The sequence below is a fragment of the Typopeltis vanoorti genome, chromosome 21 (assembly GCF_054136105.1).
Source record: "Typopeltis vanoorti isolate ZY-2024b chromosome 21, IOZ_Tvanoo_1.0, whole genome shotgun sequence".
NCBI lineage: Eukaryota > Metazoa > Arthropoda > Arachnida > Uropygi > Thelyphonidae > Typopeltis > Typopeltis vanoorti.
The window spans coordinates 98,372,802-98,397,051 of record NC_143569.1 but is presented as its reverse complement, the minus strand read 5'-3'; the positions used below and the strand labels follow the sequence as shown (position 1 = coordinate 98,397,051).

Genomic DNA, 24,250 nt, shown 5'->3' with positions numbered 1-24,250 from the left:
TGGGATTTAATATCCCCTTAATTGAAATAATGTTTACATCGCCAAAATGATGCCTATTGGCTCTTTATTTTAAATAATTTATGGGTACACCTTTTTCTCGACTCGTATAGCAAAGTATATAAGTTCTTTTCGCTATACCCTTAGTATTATTTTGGTCTAGCTACTCACTGATGAGATCTCAATAAAGATTGAAACCGGTCTGGGTAGTGACCTCCCACCATAATGTATAACATCACACATTTCCTAGGAGATGGGTTTTACATTATGGAAAATACTAAGAATAGTGATCAGAACTTTCTCCACCTTTACTACGAGTTATCCTAGTTTGTACTACGTGCTTTAGCTTATGCTAGTAGTCGCTGATACTTTTATAGTTACTATATTCGGCATGAAATTCTTTGATTCCAATCTTTGAGTTTCTTATTCGGTTTTGAAACAATGTGGGATTTAATATCCCCTTAATTTAAATAAATTTTTTAACTGCCTCCCATGCACAATCAACATAGTCCTTGCAGTTTTACATGCCATGGCACTGAACCAATCAAACTCCTATGCTTGCCATACTTACCAGCCTGATAATTCCACCCTCTCTTATATACCCTGTCTTAATTGTAAATTCCACACCTTTAGCCACCTCCCAAGTCAAGACCTTATGATCACTCTCACCAATTGGTGGCAATGTGGTCATATTCGTTACAGTCAAATCCTCAGATGCAATTACTAGGTCAAGCACTCTTCCCCCTAGTATTTTCCAATACATGCTGTCGCAGAGTGTTATCCCTTAATAACTGATAAAATACAATTCCTTCCTCCTATGTGTCCTCTCCTCCTTCCAACCAATGTTACCATATTGTTTATTATTTTAATGGTATAATAGAACACAGAAACTAAGTAAATAATTAATTTATTAACTTGATGCTGATATTTCGCTGGTATTATAACCAGCATCTTCAGAGCACAAAAACACTGTTTGTCACAATACGTGAGACTAAAACAACATGGTGTACTTAAACAAAATTGTAGCATCAACACAAAGACTCGAGTCCTGATTTTGGCGCCCTCTATCTGAAAAAAAAAAAAACCGCTATCATATATTACTAGAGTCCCAGAAAAGTGCTAGTTTTTTCTTAATATGACTGTCTCCCAGATCTTCGGCAAGTTAATACAGCCATATTTGTTGAGATTTGGAGTGTGTTTTAGGGCTTCTGTCGCCTCTAAGAACAATCTCTCTGATTTATATGGGTTTCTGTGTAGTATTTTTGTGTTTTTCCAGTTGATCCTGTGTGCAGGGGTATCCAGAGCATGGTCTGCTAGGCCCGACTTCCCAACTTCCCAATGAAAACAGTGTTTTTGTGCTCTGAAGATGCTGGTTATAATACCAGCGAAATATCAGCATCAAGTTAATAAATTAATTATTTACTTAGTTTCTGTGTTCTATTATACCGTTAAAATAATAAACAACATGTTCGACGAACACATGTCTGTCCACACGTTCAATGTTACCATAGTTGAAATCTCCCATAATAATTACCCTCCTTTCACTCATTTCTTCTATTTGCTTATGCATACTATCTCCACCATATATTCCATCACCTGGCCTATAGCAGCACCCAATTGTATATTTTGTTCTGCTATTCTCAATCTCACACCAAATGGCCTCAAATGTGCTCTTTTCTCTATCCTGCAATTCAACTTCTATTTTCTTTGGCTGCAGCTCATCAGCTATCATCAATAATACTCCTCCCCCCCATTTTATTCTCCCTGTCACTCCTGAACACACTATACCCCTCACGTTCAATCCCACTAACTATATCATCTTCAGTCAGCCATGTTTCACTAATGCCAATAACCTGTGGTCTGGAAGTGCCAACCAAGGCTAAAAATTCTTTCTTCTTGTTCCTAATACTCCTAGCATTAGTATACATGAATTGCAGAAGCCTGTTAGTCTCATCCCTACCTTGATGCCTTATACTAACTATCCCATTCTGATTTGTTGTCCTCCTTATTTGCTCGGGCATATTGTACTCATTCATACACTCAACTGCCTCCCTAAAGTCTGCATATCTACTTCCCCCCCTTAATAAATCTAGTTTCCCTGATTCTGCACATCCATTTCATTCAACAACATTTTTTCAAGTCTTCTTACACCTAACCCATTCAAATACAAACCATCCATCTTATATAGATCCTTTTGCCCATCGAATTCGCTCCACACGTCCACAAATTCCACACCGCTCATCCTGCATAAAGTCATTAGCAATTATGGTCCTCCTTCTACTCTTCACTGTCATACTGTGGCAACAGACTAACCATCCTAACTCTCTCACTCTTCTCTTTTGCTACCTCAAACAATTCCTTCAGTTCCTCTATCATATCCATTTTATCTCCTTTCAAATCATTCGTATACCTGGCACTACTATCATTTCTTTCACCTTTGCTTTTGCTCCCTAATAGACTCACTTACTTCCTTAATGGTCGCACCAGGTTGGTACGATTTTGTCAAACTCAACTATCACGCCTTGTACTAACGAATCTCCATACAGCACTCGCTCCTTCAATTTGTTTACGTTCACGATCATACTCTTATTTTTCCTATCATACTTTTTTTTATTGGCTGGTACACTCGGTAGACACGTGCATACGCTTCAGCTACCGCTTTGCCCTATGTATCGCTCCACTCAACCGTGCGATCTCACTCTTTCCATCTATCTTATCTTTTTTATTATTCGTTATACCCTTCATTTGCTCTGTATTATTACATTCATTCTCACAGCTCTCTGGTACAACCTCACAATTTCTTATCATATCGCTATTGTTTACATTCTGACATTCAACAAAATTATCACACTCATGACCTGAAACACACTTTAATTCCTCATTTTCTGCACACATTCCCTCCACCTTTCTCGCAGGTGATTATAATAGTCTAAGACGTCAACTTGGGGAAGTTTCATGGAGGGAGGAATTGGAAAGCTGGGATATCATTAGTGTGTGGGAAATTGTGAAAGAATATTTGTTAGCAGAAATAGTAAGTTGTATACCACGAGTGAAGAAGAGGACACAATTTGGTGTAAAGTGGATGACAAACAATATCAGGAATTGCATGCGAAAAAGAGCCTATGGAAGAGATATAAGGAGACAGGTGAAGAGAAGATGCATGAAGAATATAAGACACAGGAGAGTGACTAGTATGATAATTAAGGCAAAAATGGAATATGAGAGGAGATTGGCCCTAAGATCCAAAGAAAATCCTAGGGAATTTTTTTTTAGCTATGTGGCCAGTATTAGGAGAAATGACTGTGCAAGAATGATATTGCGGGATAAAAATGGGAGTAGAGTGACTGATGTAGAGGACATACTGGAATTGTTCAATGAACACTTTATTGGAGTACTTCATCCTGGAGGATTCAGTTTTAATACTAGAGGAATAGGGCAGGTACGAGGTTTAGAGGTGCAGGAGAGAGTGTGTTCCAAATACTTGAGTACCCTGGATGTCAGTAAAACTGTGGGACTGGATGGTATTTTACCACGAGTTTTGAGAGAATGTGCTAGGAAACTGACAGTGCCTTTGACCTGTCTTTTCAATGAAAATCTGGCTGTAGGAAAGTGCCCATGGAATGGAAGGAAGGTAAGATAGTGCCATTGCATAAGGGTGGTAGCAGACTGGAAGTGTCTAATTATAGGCCAGTTTGCATGTCATCAGTAGTTGTCAAGATCTTGAAGAAAGTAGTGAGGGACCATATACAGCATTGGGCAGATTAGGGTGGTGTTATCCGTGAGAGTCATCATGGATTTGTGAAGGGGCACTCTTGTTTTAGCAATATACTAGCCTTTTATAATAAAGTTACAAGAGCATTAGATGAGGGAAAGCATATGCTGCCATTTTCTTAGACTTAACGAAAGCATTTGACAGGGTGCCACATGATAAGCTGATATTTAAGTTGCAGCACATGGATCTGGGTGGAGTGAGGATGGGCTGTCCGAGGTATCAGAGAGTTATGTATGGTAGGAAAGTTTCAGTGAGGCAGAGGGTTACAAGTGGGATCCTAGAGGATCCCATAAGTTAAACATATTGTTTAACCTTTATATCAATGACATTGTCAGTGGATTGCAAGGGGATAATATTCAGTTGTTTGTGGAAGATGCGAAGCTGGGAAGGATTATTAGTAATAGTGCAAATGTGGTAGCCCTGCAAGAGGATTTGAATAAGCTAGTTAGATGGGCAAATGAAAGGGGATATTGGTTTAATGCAGCAAAATGTAAGGTCTTGAGGTTTGGGAAACATCGATGGGATGCTACATATTCTATGGGAGGAGTTATACTGGAGGGAGTAGAGGAGACAAGAGATCTGGAATTGATGACTGATAGAAACTTGAAATTTATGGGACATATTGCAAAGGCGGTGAAGGTAACACAGAGGATTGCTGCAATTATGAGAATTACACTGACCTGCAGAGATAAAAGGGTTATCATTCCATTTTATAAGTCTCTGATCAGACCACACTTAGACTATTGTTCTCAGATTTGGTCCCCAGGATTTGAAGGGGTGGGGTTAATTAACTGTGGAAAGGGTACAAAGGTGGATATCAAAGATGGTTTCAGGACTGTATCATGTTAGTTATGAGGATGAGCTGAGGGAATGTGGACTGCAGAGCTTGGTGGATAGAAGAAGGGGAGGTGATATGATTGAGACTTTTAAGCTGTTAAGAGGTGATTACAGGGTTGACACTGGGAAGTTCTTTCGCTTGGTTGAACAACAGGAAGGAGTGATGACAAGAGGCGATCCCTGGAAGTTACGAAAAGAAACTGCAAGAGGGCGAGGAGTGGTTTCTTTGCATGGAGGGTGGTTGAACCATGGAATGCATTGCCTGATGGAGTGGTGAAAGCGAGAACGGTCAATGAGTTTAAGGAGTGGTATGATAGACTTTGTGTTTCTCAGAGGGAGACCTCCCCTCGATGAGTCTTGATAGACTTTGTGTGTCTTAGGAAGGACCTCCCACGATGAGTCTTTTGACTCCATGGATGCCTAAATAATAATAATAAATTCATATACATCTTCCTCACTCACAGTCAGTCTCTCCTCCTGATCGACTGATCTGAAACTCTCCATGGTGTCACATTCACAAGGATGAAAGATCTTTGTGAATTGCTGATTAAATACCTCGACTATATTCTCCTTAGCAGTTGTTTTTATACCATTTTCTTCAATTAGTGCTCGCCTAAAATAATCATTATTATTTTTGCTGGTTACTATCAAAAGAACTCCCTGGGATTTTTTTTTTATTTTTTTTATGGCTTCATTAGCTAACTAATGCTCATACTGAGCTTTTACTACCTTTACCAACCAAATCACCCTCCTTGCCTGTTCTTTGTATTTCTCATGGAATTGATTATTACCACTCCTTTTATGTTGCCATCATAATGCCTTTTTTTCTCAGTATTGTATGCTTAATCTCTACATTCATCTATTTCATACCCACCTTATTTAATCTTCTAATCTTTTTAATACATTTAGACATTGTTTCCACTAGATAGTTCTTGAATATCACCCAAGCAGCATTGATTTCATTTCCACAATTCCTCATTCCATGCTACAACTTCAGGCTGTCTTCTGAGCTTCCCATAATTGCTAGCCTTGCAGTTCCATATATACCCTTTCTTCACAGAAGTCCTGACATGCCAGCACCCACTCAGATAATCACTTCATGGTTCACTTTCACCAACTGGAGAGAGATTTGACACCTCATTTATAATAACATTCTCTGATGAGATGATCAAATCCAGGACCCTTAAACCTCATGTGCCATCTGTTACATACTGCCTTAGGTAGTTTTCCCTTAAAAACTCAAAAAACTCATTTTCTTTTCTTCCAGTTACTATCTCATCATTCCAGTCTATATTTCTTTAATTAAAATCACCCTTTTCTCATTTGTTAGGCTAATTTGCTTATACATTTCCTGGTCACTCTCCTCCACATTACTAGGTCTATAGGAACATCCAACAAAGTATTTCATTCTTTTAACCTCTATCTCGCACCAGACTGGCTCAAAAAAATTACCACTATTTCTCCCTTGCATCTCTACCTCATATAGACATAACTTTTTCTCTATCATTAATAGCACACCACCTTCCTTTCTACTATTTAAATACATCACACCCTTCCATCTGTATTCCTGTCAGGATGTCCTCGTCATCCAACCATATCTCGCTTATGCCAATGATTTCTGTGTGAACAAGCTCAATCAATACAACCATTTCATTTCCCTTGTTTCTGATATTTCTGGCATTTGTTTACAAACATATAGCTCATTCCTGGATCTATAACAAGTTTCACTGATACCACTTGTTAGATGTGACTTCACCATACTTAACTCGATCTATTTCTTTTTCTCCTTACTCATCCCAGAACATTCTTCAAATCCTGTTGTTTTCTCTACATCCTGAGTCATCCCCTTCCCTTTATGTCTTGTCTACACACTCATCACATCCTTTTTGAGCATCAATTTTCTCATGGTGTATTCCCCTGTCCACTCTGAGTCTCCCAGTTTGTCTTGCACGCTTGTTCTCTTATTCTCTACACTCATGCTACCCACTTCTTAATTCATAAGCACCACTTCAATCTCTACTTTCTTACTCTCCATCCTTACTCTCCATCCTTACTTCTTACTTGCTCAGATTCATCCTCTTCACTCATTCTTTCAGCAGCAGTCTCTCAAATGACACACCAAAACCATTCAAATGCAGTTCGTCACTCTTATGCAGTTCATTTTGTCCTTCAAATTCATTTGACACATTAATGAACTGCACTGCTTTCTCCCCACACATTTTATTCATATTATTCACAATCTTTGCCCTCCATCTCATTTCATCTCTGTCATACCTGGGCAACATACTGACTATATTTCCTATCACACTATTATCTTTTATCCTTCTCAACAACCTCCTGATATCCAATTTTATGTTTTCATTGTTCTAATTCAAGTCTTTTGTTCCTATTACCACTACCAGCTCTTTTGCTTACTTACTCCTCATATCCAATGCCTCATTCACTCTATTCATTTTATCTCCAGGAGAACAAACCTTATGTATCTTCTTGTTTACGACACCTCTAATAATTGAATTGCCACATGCTGGTCTTTTGTTACCATTTTCCTACTGGCATCATTCATTTTTGTCTTCTCACTCTTCCAGATATATCTACAGTTCTCTTCATGTCACTCCTTGTCTGCCTCATCTTTGCCAACTCAACTTTCAAATTTTGGGTCCTTTTTTTTTGCTATCATTCACTCTTACTATTTTATCACCAATCACACATACTTGTTTGCCATCAACCCCACTCATCACCTTACCATTAACTGCACTTTGTTTTTTGACGTCATTATTACCCACTTTATCATTAATTTCACTCTGTTTTTTAATGTTGCATAAAGTATCACCTGCTTTATCATCAATTAAACTTTTTTACACTATATCATTTCCACACAATCTCTGTATATTCGTGCAGTCTTCAACTGCCGTATCAATTACGATGCCATGTTCCCTACTCGTATTTAAGCAAGCCTTATGGTCCATCAGAATATCGCACTTCCACCATACATACTCACATTCATTCTTTTCTCTTGTTTAGCCTGTCCGCATAAACATCTGCAGTATCGCCCCACACATGTGTATTATTACATTCACGGCACCATATCATCTTTGAGAAATCTATGCCATCTACCTTATTTGTCTTTTGCACAGACACACACAATGACTTGTCTTGCACCACCATGTATCAGTGTGCTAAGTTTAATTTTTTTTTGTAAACAAAACTTAAATAACAAGCTCACACACTACAAAAATTGCAAGTGCACAACTACCACCACAACTCTTACACATGTTTATGTGTAATAACTTATTTGCATTTAATTAGTAAAAAAAACTGAAATGGGAGCCTTCTTTACACAAACCTTCCAGCAAAACACCACTTGATGAACTGATTAACTGAAACACCTTCTGATGCTATGATCAAATCTAATACTTCTTATCCTCAAGTAGCTTCTCTCTCATGATGCTTGAGAGATTTGTCACACAACAGTTTAATAAATTTTCATTCATTCTCATCATGAGTTTTTTCTGCTACCCAGTTGGTATTTGGATAATTTAAGTCACCCATAATAATAATTACTCATTTAGTACTCATCAGGGCAATTTGGTGATGCATTTCTTTGTTCCTGGCAACTGAATCTCTAGGTCTGTAACAGCATCCACTTACTTAGATGCACTTACTTATATTTTGTCCTGTTAGTATCCACTTCATACTATGTAGCCCTCAAACCCATTGCTACACAGAATTATTATTATAATCTTAAAAATACTGTATCCTTTGCATGCAGTTCTAGTTACAACTTCTGACTTTGAGAGCCAGGTTTCAGTAATGCCAATCATTTTAGGCCACAACACATTCACAAGGCAAACTCAACCACTTTATTTCTAATGCTGCTGGCATTTGTGTTTATTCTCACTTTTTCTTATACTGTACTTAAATCTGTATTCTGCTTGGTGCAGTTAAGCAACATTTTCTTTTTCCTCCTCACATGCACTCAAAATGCCTTAACTCAAAGTGTAGTCCATTCATTCAGCAGATTCATAATCATGCTTATTGACATCCATATCACTATTACATCTACAAATCCTAGTTGCACTTAATACACATACTCAGCATTCTGCAAAAGATTATCTAGTTACCCTGATTCTCTGCATTATGTCTCATTCCAATAAATTTCTCTAGGCACATGATGCCAAATCTATTCAAGTGCAGGCCATCTCACTTATATAAATCTTTTCTACCATCAAATTCATTCCACACATCCATAAACTCACATCCATTTTTCTACATAGCCTGCACATTGAATAATTTGGCATCATTGCCTTCCTTCTTACCTCATTACTGTCATATCTCAATAATAAACTAACTATTTTTACTTTCTCACCCTTCTTTCTTTCTTCTTTATTTCCTTTCTCTCATACTATATTTGTCAGTACTTGAATTATTAGTTCCAACTAGCATTACCATCTCTTTTACTTTTCTCTTCTGTTTTATTATTGCATTTGTTACATCCTTTATTTTAGCTCCCAAGAAGTTTGATGTAGTGACTCCTTAATCAAGCACAAATTTAATTATTGAATCACTGTACTTATATTTTTATTGACTTACCTTGATGTTATTATTATTAGCATCATTGTTACCATTATTATTCCTTGATAACTTACTTCTTTACTTTCTTGCTTCCTTCCTAATGTTTTACTCCTCATGTTTTCCTGTTTTCGCCAATTCCACGGTTGATTTTTGAATTATTCCTTTTAATCTTGAAATTTCATATGTTAATTTTTCTTCATTTATGTCGACAATATAAAGGTTCTCTTTACTGGTTTCTATTATATTGTTATCTTTAGCTTTTGATACTGCTCTCTTGTTCTGCCCAGTTTTTGGTGACAATTTTTAAAAACTATCTTAATTTAACAATATATCTTAAAAAATATTATCAGATTTACTAAAAACAGAAAAAAAACACACAATAATATAGTAAAAATATAATGTTCTATAAAAAAGTAATGTTGGCATTAGTGAAACCTGGCTCTCAGAGTCAGAAGTTGTAACTGAAATTACATGCAAAAGATATAGTATCTGCAGCTGTTTGTAGATGATGCAAAATTGGGGAGAGCAATGCAGAATCAAGCAGATGTTATGGCTTTGCAGGAGGACTTGAATGGCCAGGTAAGTGGAACTATCAGTTCAATGTTGCAAAGTGTAAGGTTTTGAGATTTAGTAAGCAATGATGGGATGCATATTATACACTTGGTGGAGAAACTTTAAAGGAAGTAGAGGAGATGAGAGATTTGGGAGTGGTGATGGTGGTGGACAAGGACCTGAAATTCAGGAACCACATTGCACAAGTTGTGAATACATCACATTGGATAATGGAAATGATGCAGAAATAAATAGGTTATGATGACAATGTATAAGGCCTTGATCAGGCCTCATATGTTGGAAAGGGTCCAGAGAAGATTCACAAAGGTGGTCAGTGGTCTTTGGAATGAGGATTATGAGGACAGATTGAGAAAATGAAAATTGCAAAGCCTCGTGAATAGGAGGAAGAAGGAGGATATGATTGAGACATGTAAGCTAGTCAGGGGTTGTTATCAGGTTGACATGGAAGAGATTTTTCATAGAATGTGAGAAGGGGAGTAGAACAAGAGGCCATTGCTAGAAACTGTATAAGGAGAGTGTGAGCAGAGAAGCAAGGAGCAGGCTCTTTGCATTGAGAGGGTTGTGAATGTAGTCACATTAAATCGGTTTAAAGCATGATTGGATGAGCATTGTGTGCAATAGTGTACCTCCCATGATGAGTCTCTGACTCCATGGAGGTCAGATGTTAATAATTATAATAATAATAATAATATGCTACCTAATCTAAAAAAACAACAACAACTAATCAATAACTTAAAGAAATCACATATTTAAGGCAATTTCTCAGTTCTCAATTCTATTTTATTACACTAATGATGGCTTAAGAAACTTAAGCAAACTTATTTGCATAATTAATTATAATTAATTTAACATCTTTACACTGTGTTCATATATGTATTTTTATGTTTAACTGGAGTAATTTTAGCTTAAGAATATACACTGATTGGAAAGAAGTTAATGGACACCACAGCCATGCCATGGCACCCATCTTAATAACATGTAGGATCTCCTTCACTACAATGACTGCAACAATCCTATGGGGTATACTTTCCACAAGTGTACAATAGCGATCAATGGGAATTTTGGACCATTCTTCCTGTAGGCATGTAATGAGGTCCTAAACCTCACCCAATGCTCTAGTTCATTATACAGATGTTCAGTAGGGTTGAGATCAGAGCTCTGTGGAGGCTAGTCAAGTGTGGTGATGTTTGTGTCCACAAACTATGCAGTTACAGCAGCAGCCTTATGACATGGTGCATTGTCTTTCTGAAAGAGACAGTGGTCAGTTCCATAGAAATACCACAAAGTAGGAAACATTGCAATGTCCTGAATGTTCAGATACTTCTTGGAGTTCAGTGTTCATGGCAGCACGACAAATGGAGGTCTGAGGCCAAACCAGGAAAAACAACCATACTATCACACTGCCACTCCAAATTTCATAGTTGAGGTTATGCACTCTGATAAGAGACTTTCACTTGGCATCTACCACACCCACACCTGTCCATCTGCTTGGTAGAGGGTGTAACATGATTCATCACTCCATAACACAGCTTTCCAAGTATCCAAGTCCCACTGTACATACTCTTTGCACCACTCCCCATTCAATGTGTCAGCCAATGACTGGAAGTTTTTACATATTATCCTTCATAGCACTCTACGGTCATGTTCGGTTAGTGTGCAGGCTATGCTTGCAGCTGACTCCCTGTGTTTCCATCTCAGCATGGTATCGCTAATGGCCTGGTTTGTCAACAATTTGCCTAACAGATAGACCTGAAACATGGTATCTTATCACAATGTCTCTTTCAAATGCTGTCAGTTCCCTTGTCACAGCCATTTCACTAAGACACAGTTGTACTGGCTTAGGTGCATCATATTCCTCCAATTTAACTGGCTACAAAAGATATGACTCTTTACATGGCATCTTTACAATGCACCTTGCCCAAAGGGTGTCTGTTGACTTTTTTCCAAGCAGTTTACTTACTCACTGCTGAATTCAAGTATCACTTATTAGTTCACAAGCATTATAACCCCCCTCCATTCATACCTCCAATTGTATTTCCAAAAGCTGTCTTCTATGTCTAATTATAACTTCTAGGCTTAAAATTCTACATATATCCCTTTCTACCTGATATCCTCACGTAATTACTCATAATCTTCAACATAAGAACACTGTGACTGCTATCCCTTAGAGCAGCTTAAGCTGACACTGTTCATAATCTGATTTTCTGATGCCTTTTGTTGCCTCCATGACATGTTAACTAAAATGAAATATAGAGACATAAGAATACGACATAATGATAAAAATTAGTTACAGAATAATTAGATAAGTAAACTATTTGTTTATTACATACTAAATTTTTGGCTAAGTTTCATAGCCATTGTCAATGCAAATAGAAGAAAAGTTAAATTAAAACAACACTTGAACCCTGAGTGTGACAATATACAGACACATCATTCCCTCTTACTTGTTGAAGACAAGATATTATGAGATCATGGATACACATAATCTCATTATCCCATTCTTTTCACCAATCGCTGGCATCATCATTATCAAGTAAAGGACCAGGCTGAATAAATTCATAAAGTTACACAGAAACCAGCTTAAAATTTTGATTTGCTAAAATAATAGGCTGATTTTCTAAGACAGCTTAGAAAAGTACAGGGATAAGGGTGGTAACAGACTGGAAGTGTCTAATTATAGGCCAGTCTGTGTGTCATCAGTAGTTGTTAAGATCTTGGAGAAAGTAGTGAGGGACCATATACAGCATTGGGTAGATGAGGGTAATGTTATCTGTGAGAGTCATCATGGATTTGTGAAAGGGCTCTCTTGTTTAAGCAATATGCTAGCCTTTTATAATAAAGTTACAAGAACATTAGATGAGGGAAAGGCATATACTGCAATTTTCTTAGGCTTAGCGAAGGCATTTGACAGGGTGCCACATGATAAGCTGATATTTAAGTTGCAGCACATGGGTCTGGATGTCAGATTGGTCAACTGGATTCAGGATTGGCTGTCTGATAGGTATCAGAGAGTTGTGTATGGTGGAGCAGTTTCAAGGAGGCAGAGGGTTACAAGTACTAGGACCTATATTGTTTAACCTTTATATCAATGACATTGCCAGTGGATTGCAAGGGGATATTCAGTTGTTTGTTTGCTGATGATGCAAAGCTGGGAAGGATTATTAGTAATAGTGCAGGTGTGGTAGCCCTGAAAGAGGATTTGAATAAGCTAGATTGATGGGCAAATGAATGGGGGTTTTGGTTTAATGCAGCAAAATGTAAGGTCTTGAGGTTTGGGAAACATCGATGGGATGCTGCATACTCTTTGGGAGGAGTTATACTGGTGGAAGTAGGGGAGACAAGAGATCTGGGATTGATGATTGATAGAAACCTGAAATTTAGGGGACATATTGCAAAGGTGGTGAAGGTAACACAGAGGATTGCTGCAATTATGAGAAGGACACTGACCTGCAGAGATAAGAGGGTTATCATTCTGTTGTATAAGTCTCTGATCAGACAACACTTGGACTATTGTTCTCAGATTTGGTCCCCAGGATTTGAAGGGGATAAATTAACTGTGGAAAGGATACAAAGATGGATGACAAAGATGGTTTCAGGATTGTACAAGGATAGTTATGAGGATTGGCTGAGAGAATGTGGACTGCAGAGTTTGGTGGATAGAAGAAGGAGAGGTGATATGATTGAGACTTTTAAACTGTTGAGAGGTGGTTATAGGGTTGACACTGGGGAGTTCTTTCACTTGGTTCAACAGCGGGAAGGAGTCATGACAAGAGGCCATCCCTGGAAGTTACCAAAGGAAACTGTGAGCAAGAGGGTGAGGAGTGGTTTCTTTGCGTGTAGAGTGGTTGAACCGTGGGATGCATTGCCTGATGGGGTGGTGAGAACGAGAACGGTCAATGAGTTTAAGGAGTGGTATGATAGACTTTGTGTTTCTTAGGGGGGATCTCCCCTCGATGAGTCTTGACAGACTTTATGTTCTTAGGAAGGACCTCCTATGATGTGTCTTTTGACTCCATGGAGGCCTGAATAATAATAATAATAATAATAATAATAATAATAATAATAATAATAATAATTTTTATCTGTTCTAAATGTTATATTCACCAAAAATGAATGATTATATATCTAATAATCAATTACATGGATAATTTCTGGATTTTAAATAGTATATACCAAATAGAAATAAATTTGTTACTTTTGTCTGAAATGTAATATATGTTTCAGCTTCCTCAGAAAGAAACAGAAGAGGATGATGGAAGAACAGCTAAAACTGAAGAGACAATTACTCATTTAGTTATGAATCCAGGCTTTGAGCTACTAGTAGCATCTACTAACTGGAGTCAGCTATATATATTGTTTTTTGAAGTGGACATGGAAAAGGTATTATCAGTGCACAGTTATTAACTACTACTTTTCTATAAGCTTAGGATAAAATTGAACAACTCCATGTATTAAAAACTTTTAATTTAACTTTAAACTTTTTATCAGAATTCTTCTTCTTCTTCTTCTTCTGCAGCTTCTCCCACTTAAGTGGGGTCACTGTTTATTATGAGTCTCCTCCACACCTTCCTGTCTTGGGCTGTCACCACATCCAAGTTCTTCATCTTCAAGTCCTCTTCTACCAGCTCCCTCCATCTCTTCTTTGGCCGCCCACGCTTCCGCCTTCCTTGCACATCCATCTGCATGACCCTTCTTCCCACATATTCGTCCTCCCTCCTCATCACATGACCAAACCATCTCAACCTTGCCTCCTGTATTTTCGCTCCTAAGTTCGTAACTTTCACTGTTCCCCTGACATAGTCATTTCTCAGATGATCCTTTCTGGTCACACCGCACATCCACCTAAGCATTCTCATCTCTGCTACTTCCATCCTGCTAATGTTATTTTTCCTCAGGGCCACAGTTTCTATAGCATATGTCATAGCTGGCCTCACTACTGTCCTATAAATTTTGCCTTTCAGATTGATCGGCACCCTCTTATCACATAACACTCCAGCCATCTCCCTCCAGTTCCTCCAACCTGCTTGTATCCTGCATCCCACTTCCTTCTCACCTCCTCCATCTTCTTCCACTGTCGAACCTAAGTATCTAAAGTCTCTCACCTTCCTGATGACATTTCCTTCCAGCTCCAGGTCTGTCTCCTGGCCACCGCCCACTGCGCAACACATATACTCTGTCTTACTTCTGCTCAGTCTCATACCTCTCTCTTCCAGTACTTTTCTCCATCTTTCCAGTTTAGTTTCCGCTTCTTCTCTTGAATCTACACACAGCAAGATGTCATCTGCATACAACATTGTCCAAGGTGCATCTTCTCTCACCTCCTCTGTTACCACCTCCATCACAATATTAAACAGAAACGGACTTAATGCTGACCCTTGATGCAAGCCAACTGTTACTTGAAAACTTTCTGTCTGTCCCAAACAGGTCCGAACACTTGTCTTTATCAGAATTATTAAATTATCATAACCAGCTGTCCTCCTTAAAGGAAGTTGAACAGGAAAATTTGTGTTAATAAATGTATACAAAAATAATAATTATGAAAGAAATATGTATGGTATATGAAAGTAGATGAAGGAATTGTTTGTTGAATGAGACCGAAAAGAAGAACAAAGGAGTCATACTGGGAATCTGTTGTTAAGGTATGACATGAGCAGTCTGAGACAAAGAACTGTATTTGCAAATGATTTAGTGTGCAGACTGTGTAGGAGAACATATGTATGGAGTTTAACAGATAAGCTTAGGCGTTGATGGTTATTCATGACTTATTTTTCACAGTATTAACAACACCACAAACACTTTTATCAACAAAGATGTTTTATTAACGCTAATATTTCGCTGATTTTCAACTCAGCATCATCAGAGCATAATGCACATGTAAACGCGACAGTGAGTGAGTGAAACAATATAATTGCAATAGACAAAAGATCTAAAGTCCTATTTTTGGCGCCCTCTAACTCACTCACTGTCGCGTTTACATGTGTGTTGTGCTCTGATGATGCTGAGTTGAAAATCAGCGAAATATTAGCGTTAATAAAACATCTTTGTTGATAAAAGTGTTTGTGGTGTTGTTAATACCATGAAAAATAAGTCATGAATATGTATGGAGTGATTTATTATTATTACGTGACACGTCCAAAGACTCATCGAGGGCGGGCACCTACTCTACAACTCTTCTTCTTCACTACTTAATTCACCAGCTACAGCAACACCTATACCAATGCCATCTACTGCCTGCCACTACCACTACTAGTATTTTTTGTCTGTAAATTGCATGTGTTCTCAAGGCTAATTTGTTTGTATGCAGGATGAAAAACCCAAGTTTCCAGGAGAAAAAACCCTACTACCTCCATATAAGATCAGCTAACTCACCTTCAGTTGAAAAGTTTAATGGTTGAAAGGATGTGTATTTGCAGGATGAGTTGAATTTAAGATGTAGTGTTAGGTGTTTGAAGAAATTATTGTTCAGTGTAAGATTGAATATGGATAGGATATAGTGCTTAGAAGTACAAAACACAATGCATATATTTTGTGCTGGTCTCTATCTGTTACCAGAATTTTTATCTTTGTCAGGATTTTTTTCTCCTCATCAGCAACATACCTCTTCCATCCTGTTCTGTTAGTCCTTGAAAATGCATAACTTTTTTAGATAGAAATAGGGGATATAATAGAAATATAATATAATACAAGCATCTCCATAGTGCAGTTGAAACAACAACAGTATGTTGCATCCTTCAAATTGGAAAAGGCTTAAATTTTATTCTTGTCATGATAAGAAGAATCTTTATATGAAATTTTTCAATTGAAGGTGAGTTAGCTGATCTCATGCAGAGGTACAGGGTTTTTCTCCCAGATCTGATTTTTTATCCATCATACAGGCAAATCGGTCATGAGAATACACAGACAGACACTTACACACAAAATTTACAGACAAAAAAAAAAAAGGAATACTAATGATGGTGGTGGGCAGTACATGGTGTTGTGTGTAGATGGTATTTTGTGTAGTTGGTGGATTAAGTAATGGAAATGGAGAGTTGTAGAGTAATGTGCCCTCCCTCAATGAGTCATCCTTAAATTCATTGGAAGTATCACACAATAATAATATTAAAGATCCATCTTTATTTCGTAGTCGATGAAAAAATAAAAAGTTTGAGAGTTTCCAAAAATTGACCAGAGAGCATATGCCAATACAATCCTCAGTATTAGAGTTGCCTCAGATTTTAAAAGGCACGAGTCCTGTGCAGGTGTCTGCATAGTCATCTTTTAGTGTTGATAAATGTTTCACTGGCCTGACAGCTGTTTTGAACTTGTTGGTTCTCATCAGAGACCTTAAGAGGACAAGAACCCTCATTCATTCAATGATGTTAAAATAATAGGCTGATTTTCTAAGAAAGCTTAGAAGGGTACTGGTATAAAATACAAGAAAATTGTATTTTATATAAGTGACCTCTCGGTCAGTGTGTAACTTGTAATAATCAAAAATGAAGCCTTTGGCTCTTTTTTGTGATGTTTAAATAGATAGAAGTAGGTGATATTTAAGATCTGTCCTTATTTCATAGCTGAAGAAAAAATAAAAACTTTGAAAGTCTCTGAAAATTGATCAGAGAGCTTATGAGAATACAATCCGTGGCATCAGAGTTTCCTACTTAAAATACATGAGTGCTGCCCAGATATTGTCTTTTATTAGTTAGTACTTTTGATAAAGACTTCATTGGCCTGATGGCTGTTTTGAACTGGTTATTTTTAATTATTACATGGGCTGTTCAATAAGTAATAAGACTAATTTTGCTGTGGCGAAACCACTCATCACAATATTAATTTCTGTGGAATAAAGAAATGTTGCTGTCAGTATTAACAAAAGAGGTTGATAGATGGCGTATACGGGCTGATGTGCCAGAGTATCACGTGACTAAACGCAAGCTTGTTTCGGAGTGCCTACAAGGCACGGCCAGTCTTCGAAATGGAAGCGTCCTTGGAACAGCGTTATGCGATTAAATTTTGTGTGCGTTTGCAAAAATCAGCATCGGACACTTTTAACATAACATGCGAAGCTTTCCACAATGAAGCAATGTCGAGGGCAAGTGTTTTTCGCTGGCATAAAACTTTTAAGGAAGGAAAGCAAAATGTGGAAGAACTTGAACGTGGGGGAAGACCTTCAACGTCCATCACATAGACAATGATCAACACAGCAGCGATTATCATCAAGCATGTCAAAAGGAAGCGTCCATTGCTGAAGAATGGCTTCTTATTGCACCACGATAATGCAAGGCCACTTATTGCTGGTTGTGTAGTGGACGTTTTGCAGAAGAACAACACAGATATCCTACCACACCCTCCATACAGTCCTGATCTCACACTGTGCGATTTCTGGCTGTTTCCTCAGCTCAAGAAACCATTAAAGGGCTGCCATTTCGAAAGCAACAAAGCATGTGTAAAAGCTGCAGAGGTGGTTTTGAAAGAACTCTCAAAAAATGGACTTTCACATGTGTTTAAGAAGTGAACGCAATGTTGGGACAAATGCATCGCATCTCATGGTAGTTACTTCGAAAAAGACCATGTAAATGATGACGATTAAAGGTAATCTCTTTTCTATATAAATATAGTCTTATTACTAATTGAACAGCCTACGTACATAACTCTTATATTCTTCTCCCTGTGATTATAACATCTTCCAACAACCAAGTTTTTCTACTGCTGATATTGTCAATATGGTACCAATGCATGAAAGAACAATGGCATCCAAGACATCTTTAGGAGAATTTAGTATCAAGGATTTTGTCTGATGCAGCACATGTGTGAAATTTATTCTTTTTGAAGGTTGAAAGATTTCTGGAAAGAAAGTGAGGCTGGTGAGCTTGGATGTCAAAAAATGTTTGCACAGTGTATGCCAGAGGTATTGGTAAGATGCATGATAGCAGTGTGGATGATGCTGACAAATGACAGGAAAATGTGTGTCAATGGGATTGTGAAGAAAGTGCAGTGGTGGAAGGTCAAGAGAATAATGAGTCATCTTGAGAGAAATAGCATGCTTAAATGGAGTCTTTCACTTGATGTATGAGTTCAGATAACTGGAGAAATGTCTAGTGAGCAGGAGCTTAGAGAGAGAGAGAAAGAGAAAAGATGTGAAGGAGGAGATTGAAATGGAATATATGAATAAAGTGAGAGAGGGAGAGTAAGGAGGCATTTTGCATAGTTATTCTATTATGAGGAGTGTGTAAAGAGGATATGATGATATTGTGTGTTCCCATTCACAAAGATTAAGGATATTAATATGGCTATCAGGATGCAAAGATGTAAATTGCAAAGAGAGAGAGAGAGAGTAATGATTGTGAGTGGTGCCATAGTGTATCGAATCAAGTTGGGAAGAAGAGTAGTGATTGCAAATGTATTAATGCATAGGTTATACAAGAGAAATAGTGTGTAGTTTGTAGGCATATGAACCAAATTTGATGGAAAGAAAAACTAATGTATGTTTTGCAGCAATGCAAGAATGACTGAAAGGTAATATATACTAATGACACTAATGAATTAGTGGGATGGAGGGGATAGTATATCCCTCAGTATAAGCACACAGAGGATAGAGAGAGAATAGGATGTAGGGAGATACTGCTGATGATTTTTTTCTTAATATGAGCTGCCAAAATGAAAGGTCACAAAATCTCTAACAGAGGAGTGTCTTGTGTGTGTGTTGACAAGTGCTTAAAGAGAAAGAAGGAATCAGTTAACATGATTTTTTGAAAACCTGGGAAAAACAATATGAGGAAGACCATTCCAAAGAAAAAATAGAAGAATGAAGGAAGAAGATGAGGGATCTCTGAGTTTAGAGTTGAACTGTGTATGGATGTTATCTGGCTACTTGCATTCTTACACGATTATAGAAAAGTGGAGAAATGGTAGTGGCTAGTTTGGTGGAGCAGTACTTAATTCTCCCACTACAACATTACTACATCAAGTCATCTACCACCTATTCATCGCCAATAACAGTATCTTTTGTCTGTAATTGTATGTGTTCTGAAGGCCAATTTGTCTGTATGCAGGATGAAAAACCTGAGTTTCCAGAAGAAAAAACCCTGCTACCTCCATATGAAATCGGCTAACTTGCCTTCAATTGAAAAAGCTCATATAACGATTCCCCTTGTCACGACCAGAATCAAACCCAGGTCTTTTCTAATCAAAGGGTGCAATGTTCTGCTGTTCCAATGCCCTATGGAGGCACCTTGGTGCCTCCATAGATTGGAGAGAGCCATTCTATTATGTGGATTTCCCACTTCTGTACACAGAAATTTATAATCAAGAATTCTAAAAGCGGTTTCTAATGCACTATCCCAAATGTAGGAACATATTCTAAGTTAGGGTGGATTTGAGATTTATAAAATGTTAGAGTAGCAGGAGAGAATAGTACTTTGAATGAAAAATAATACCACGTTTTTGAAGGACGAGGAACTGTGTAGAGTATGTTTTCAGTGGTGTTGTATCCATAAAAATTGGACAAGACACCAATGGACCAATGTACTTTTTACAGATGAGAGTCGTTTTAGTCTTTCTTCCGATTCTAGAAGACACTTGATCTGGCATGAGAGTGGCACTATTTGCCATTGTAAGATTGTTCTTGAAAGGGATAGATGCAGTGGATCATGGTGTGGAGAGGCATTATGTTTAAGGACACACTGAGCTGCAAGTGCTGGAAAAAAGGACTGTGACTGGTGAACGATATTGCAATGAAGTTCTTCAACGTAATGTTTAATTGTTCTGTGGTGCTGTAGGTAAAGAATTCATTTTTATGGATGACAGTGCCATACCATATTGTACATGAGCAGTGGAGATACTTCTGCAGACTGAGGATATTAATCAAATTGAGTGTCCAGCTTGCTCCCCAGATCTCAATCCCATAGAACACATTTGGGACACAATAGAGAGATGCATTGCTTCTTGAAATTCACCTCCAGAAAACAAACAAGGCCTTATCCTTACTCTGATGGGCCAGTTTGTCCCAAGAACTTCTGAATCACTTGGTTCTAAGCATGTTACAACATCGTGAGAGCTGTATTGCAGTTCAGGGTTGATATATTCCATACTGAAATGTCTATTCGCATAGTTTTCTATAAGCACTGTACATTAATTCCTAACTATGTTCTTCTTAAGAAATTTGTAACTTTTGCCAAAATGATATTGTAATCATATTGTATGAAATTTATAACACATTTTTTGTGTAATATAATTTATTAGTATGCTGACAATAAATTCATGTCCACATTTGGCTATAGTCATGAAAATTTTTTCATATATAGCTAAAAATGTAGTTTGTCCTTAGCTTTTGTACAATAGTATAATTAGGTTTCTGTAAAGTCATGTTATTTAGCTGTGACAGACTATTGTGCCTAACATGTTAAGAAGAAAAAGATAATTATTAGTCTAATAGGAATAATAATTATTCCTACAAGCTTTACTTTAATAATTATAAAGCATTATCTCATTAACATTTCATAGAGTGGCATAGTGTAGAGAATTCTACAAATTTCCCTGTAAAAGGAAATTTGTAGAATTTCTCTGTAGTTGCAGAGAATTCCCTGTAGTTGCAGAGAATTTTCCCTGTAGTTGCAGAGAATTTTGATGTCCTACATCAAAAATTTTAATGTAGGACATCACTGTTATTGTTCCAGATATCATAACCAAGTAGTCTTAGTCCAAACCAGGTGAAAGAGCCACACTCTGTTACAAATTTCATTACTGTGAGAAGTTAATCAGAATTGGAACAAATGGGAATGGATGTGAAACTGGTGATATGGATACAAGGATAGCTGTTGATGGAGATATACCAAGGAGTAGTATTTAGAGGAGCACAATCCAGAAGAAAGCAGTATGCTGTTTGGCTCTTTGCTTGTACTGCTACTATTTAATTTGTACATAAATGACAGGAAATTATTTGATGGGAAATATTCAATTGTTTGCTGAAGATTCAAAATTGGATAGCATAACAGTTACTCAAAGATGATTTAAATTGGCCAACAGTATATGGGTGCCAGTTTAATGTGAAAAAGTCTCAAGTTATTATTATTTTGTAGGTGCCTCTATGGAGTCTGAAGACTCCCAATGGGAGACCCAGACTATCTACATAATATATATTATACCTCTCCTTGAACCCATTAACAGACAAACCACTCATAACTGAGGCAACCTATTAAATTCATTCACTACTCTCCAAACAAAAATCTAGTCCTTACACCCTTACTACCCACAATCTTACTCAACAACTTCCAGGAATGACCTCCTGTTCTGTTCCCTTTAGCTAAGTGCTGAAACATTCCCTTCCCCTTGCATCAATCCTATAAAATCCTTTAAATAACTTAAATGTTTCTATCATTATTATTATTATTATTATTATTAAAAACAAGACCTCATGGAGTCAAAGACTCATCTAGGAGGTCCTTTTATCTTACACACACATCTCATCATACCGTGTCTTAAACACATTCAAACTACTTGCAGACACCACGCTCTCAGGCAGGGCATTCCAATCACTCACAACTCTGCACGAAAAAAACCTGCCTCTCACTCCCTTACTCACACCCTCCTTATACAGTTTCCAGGGATGACCTCTGGTTCTCCCCTGATCTCCCACTATTCTCTGTAGAACTTCTCCACCATTGATCCTATAACAACCCCTTACCAACTTGTAGGTCTCTATCATATCTCCCCTCTTCCTTCTCTCCACGAGACTCTGCAAATTACATCTTTTCAATCTTTCCTCATACTCAACATTCCAGAGGTCAGAAACTACCTTAGTCATTCGCCTTTGGACCCTTTCCAACATCTCTTCATCCTTCTGAAAACCCGGTGACCAAATCTGGACACAATAGTCCAAGTGTGGCCTAATCAAAGCCTTATACATTGGAACAAGTATCTCCCTACTTCTACATGTCAGTGTCCTCCGCATCATTCCCAGAAGTCTTTGTGTTGTCTTCACAATTTTGACGATGTGTCCCCTAAATTTTAGATCCTTATCCACTATCACCCCCAGATCTCTTATTTCCTCTACTTCCAACAATATATTCTCACCAAGCATAAATTCTGCATCCCATCTTTGTTTTCCAAATTTTAAAACCTTACATTTTGCAACATTGAAATCACATCCCCATTTGCTTGCCCAATCACTCAATTTATTCAAGTCTTCTTGCAAGGCCACAACATCTTCACTACTCTTTATGGTTCGTCCCAACTTTGCATCATCTGCAAACAACTGAATATCTCCATCCAAATCTTCACCAATATCATTAATATATAAGTTAAATAGTAATGGCCCTAAAACAGACCCCTGAGGCACTCCACTAGTGACTTTCCTTTTCCTGGATATTGCACCCCCATACACAACTTGTTGATACCTATCAGATAGCCAGTCTCCAATCCAATGCACTAATCTAATATCCAACCCCATCTGCTCTAGTTTGACTGTCAACTTATCATGAGGTACTCTATCAAAAGCTTTTGCGAAATCCAAGTATATTACTGTGTATCCTTCTCCTCTGTCCAAGGAAGCAGTCACTTTATTGTAATAAGTAAGTAGATTACTAAAACATGACCTCCCTTTAGCAAATCCATGCTGTCCATCAAAAATTATACCATTGTTGTCAACCCAACTCTGGATCCTAGTTCTCACAAGCTTCTCCAACAACTTAACCACAACACCTGACACACAGATAGGTCTATAGTTTGATGCTTGAGTTCGATCACCTCCTTTATGAAGTGGCACAATCTTGCCCTCCTTCCACTCTTTAGGAACTTGACCAAGTGCAAGACTCGTATTAAAAAAATATGTCAAGGCAGGTGTCAACTCTCTAGCACACTCCTTCAGAATACGTGGTGATATATTATCAAGTCCCACAGCCTTATTTACATCTAGTTTACTCAACTCCCCAAACACCTCTTGCTCACTTACAGTCAGTCTCTCCTCCCCATCATAAACTGCTCTTAATCTCTCCATGAAGTCACATTCACAAGATTGAAAGATCTTTATGAATTGCTGATTAAGTATCTCCACCACACATTCTGCAACAGCTGTCTTTATACCATTTCCTCCAATCAATGTCATCCTTCCATAATCATTCTTTCTTTTGCTGGCTACATATCGAAAGAACTCCCTAGGATTCTTTTTGGCTTCATTAGCTAACTGCTGTTCATACCTCTCTTTAGCTACTCTCACCAACCAAGTCACCCTCCTTGCCTGGTCTTTGTAGACCTCATGAAATTGGTTACTTCCACTTCTCTTATGCTGTCTCCACAATGCCTTTTTTTTCTGTATTGCATGCTTAATCTCTTTATTCATCCATCTCACACCTACCTTATTTAACCTTCTCACCCATGGTATACATTTAGACATTGCATCTACTAAATAGTTTTTGAAAATCCCCCAAGCTGCATTGATCTCTTTTCCAGCTAACTCCTCATTCCATGCTACATCTGCAAGCTGTCTCCTGAGCTCTTCATAATCACCCCCCTTGTAGTTCC

At 37.7% G+C, this 24,250-nt stretch overlaps 1 protein-coding gene across 1 annotated transcript in view; it reads left to right on the top strand.

Annotated features, from left to right (window-relative positions):
• tous (testes of unusual size) overlaps positions 1-24,250 on the top strand; it is a 196,028-nt gene that overhangs the window by 31,963 nt on the left and 139,815 nt on the right. Inside the window, exon 4 of the mRNA XM_090411201.1 lies at positions 13,976-14,131. Coding sequence (XP_090267327.1) covers positions 13,976-14,131 — 156 coding nt within the window. The remainder of the gene's footprint in view (positions 1-13,975; positions 14,132-24,250) is intronic.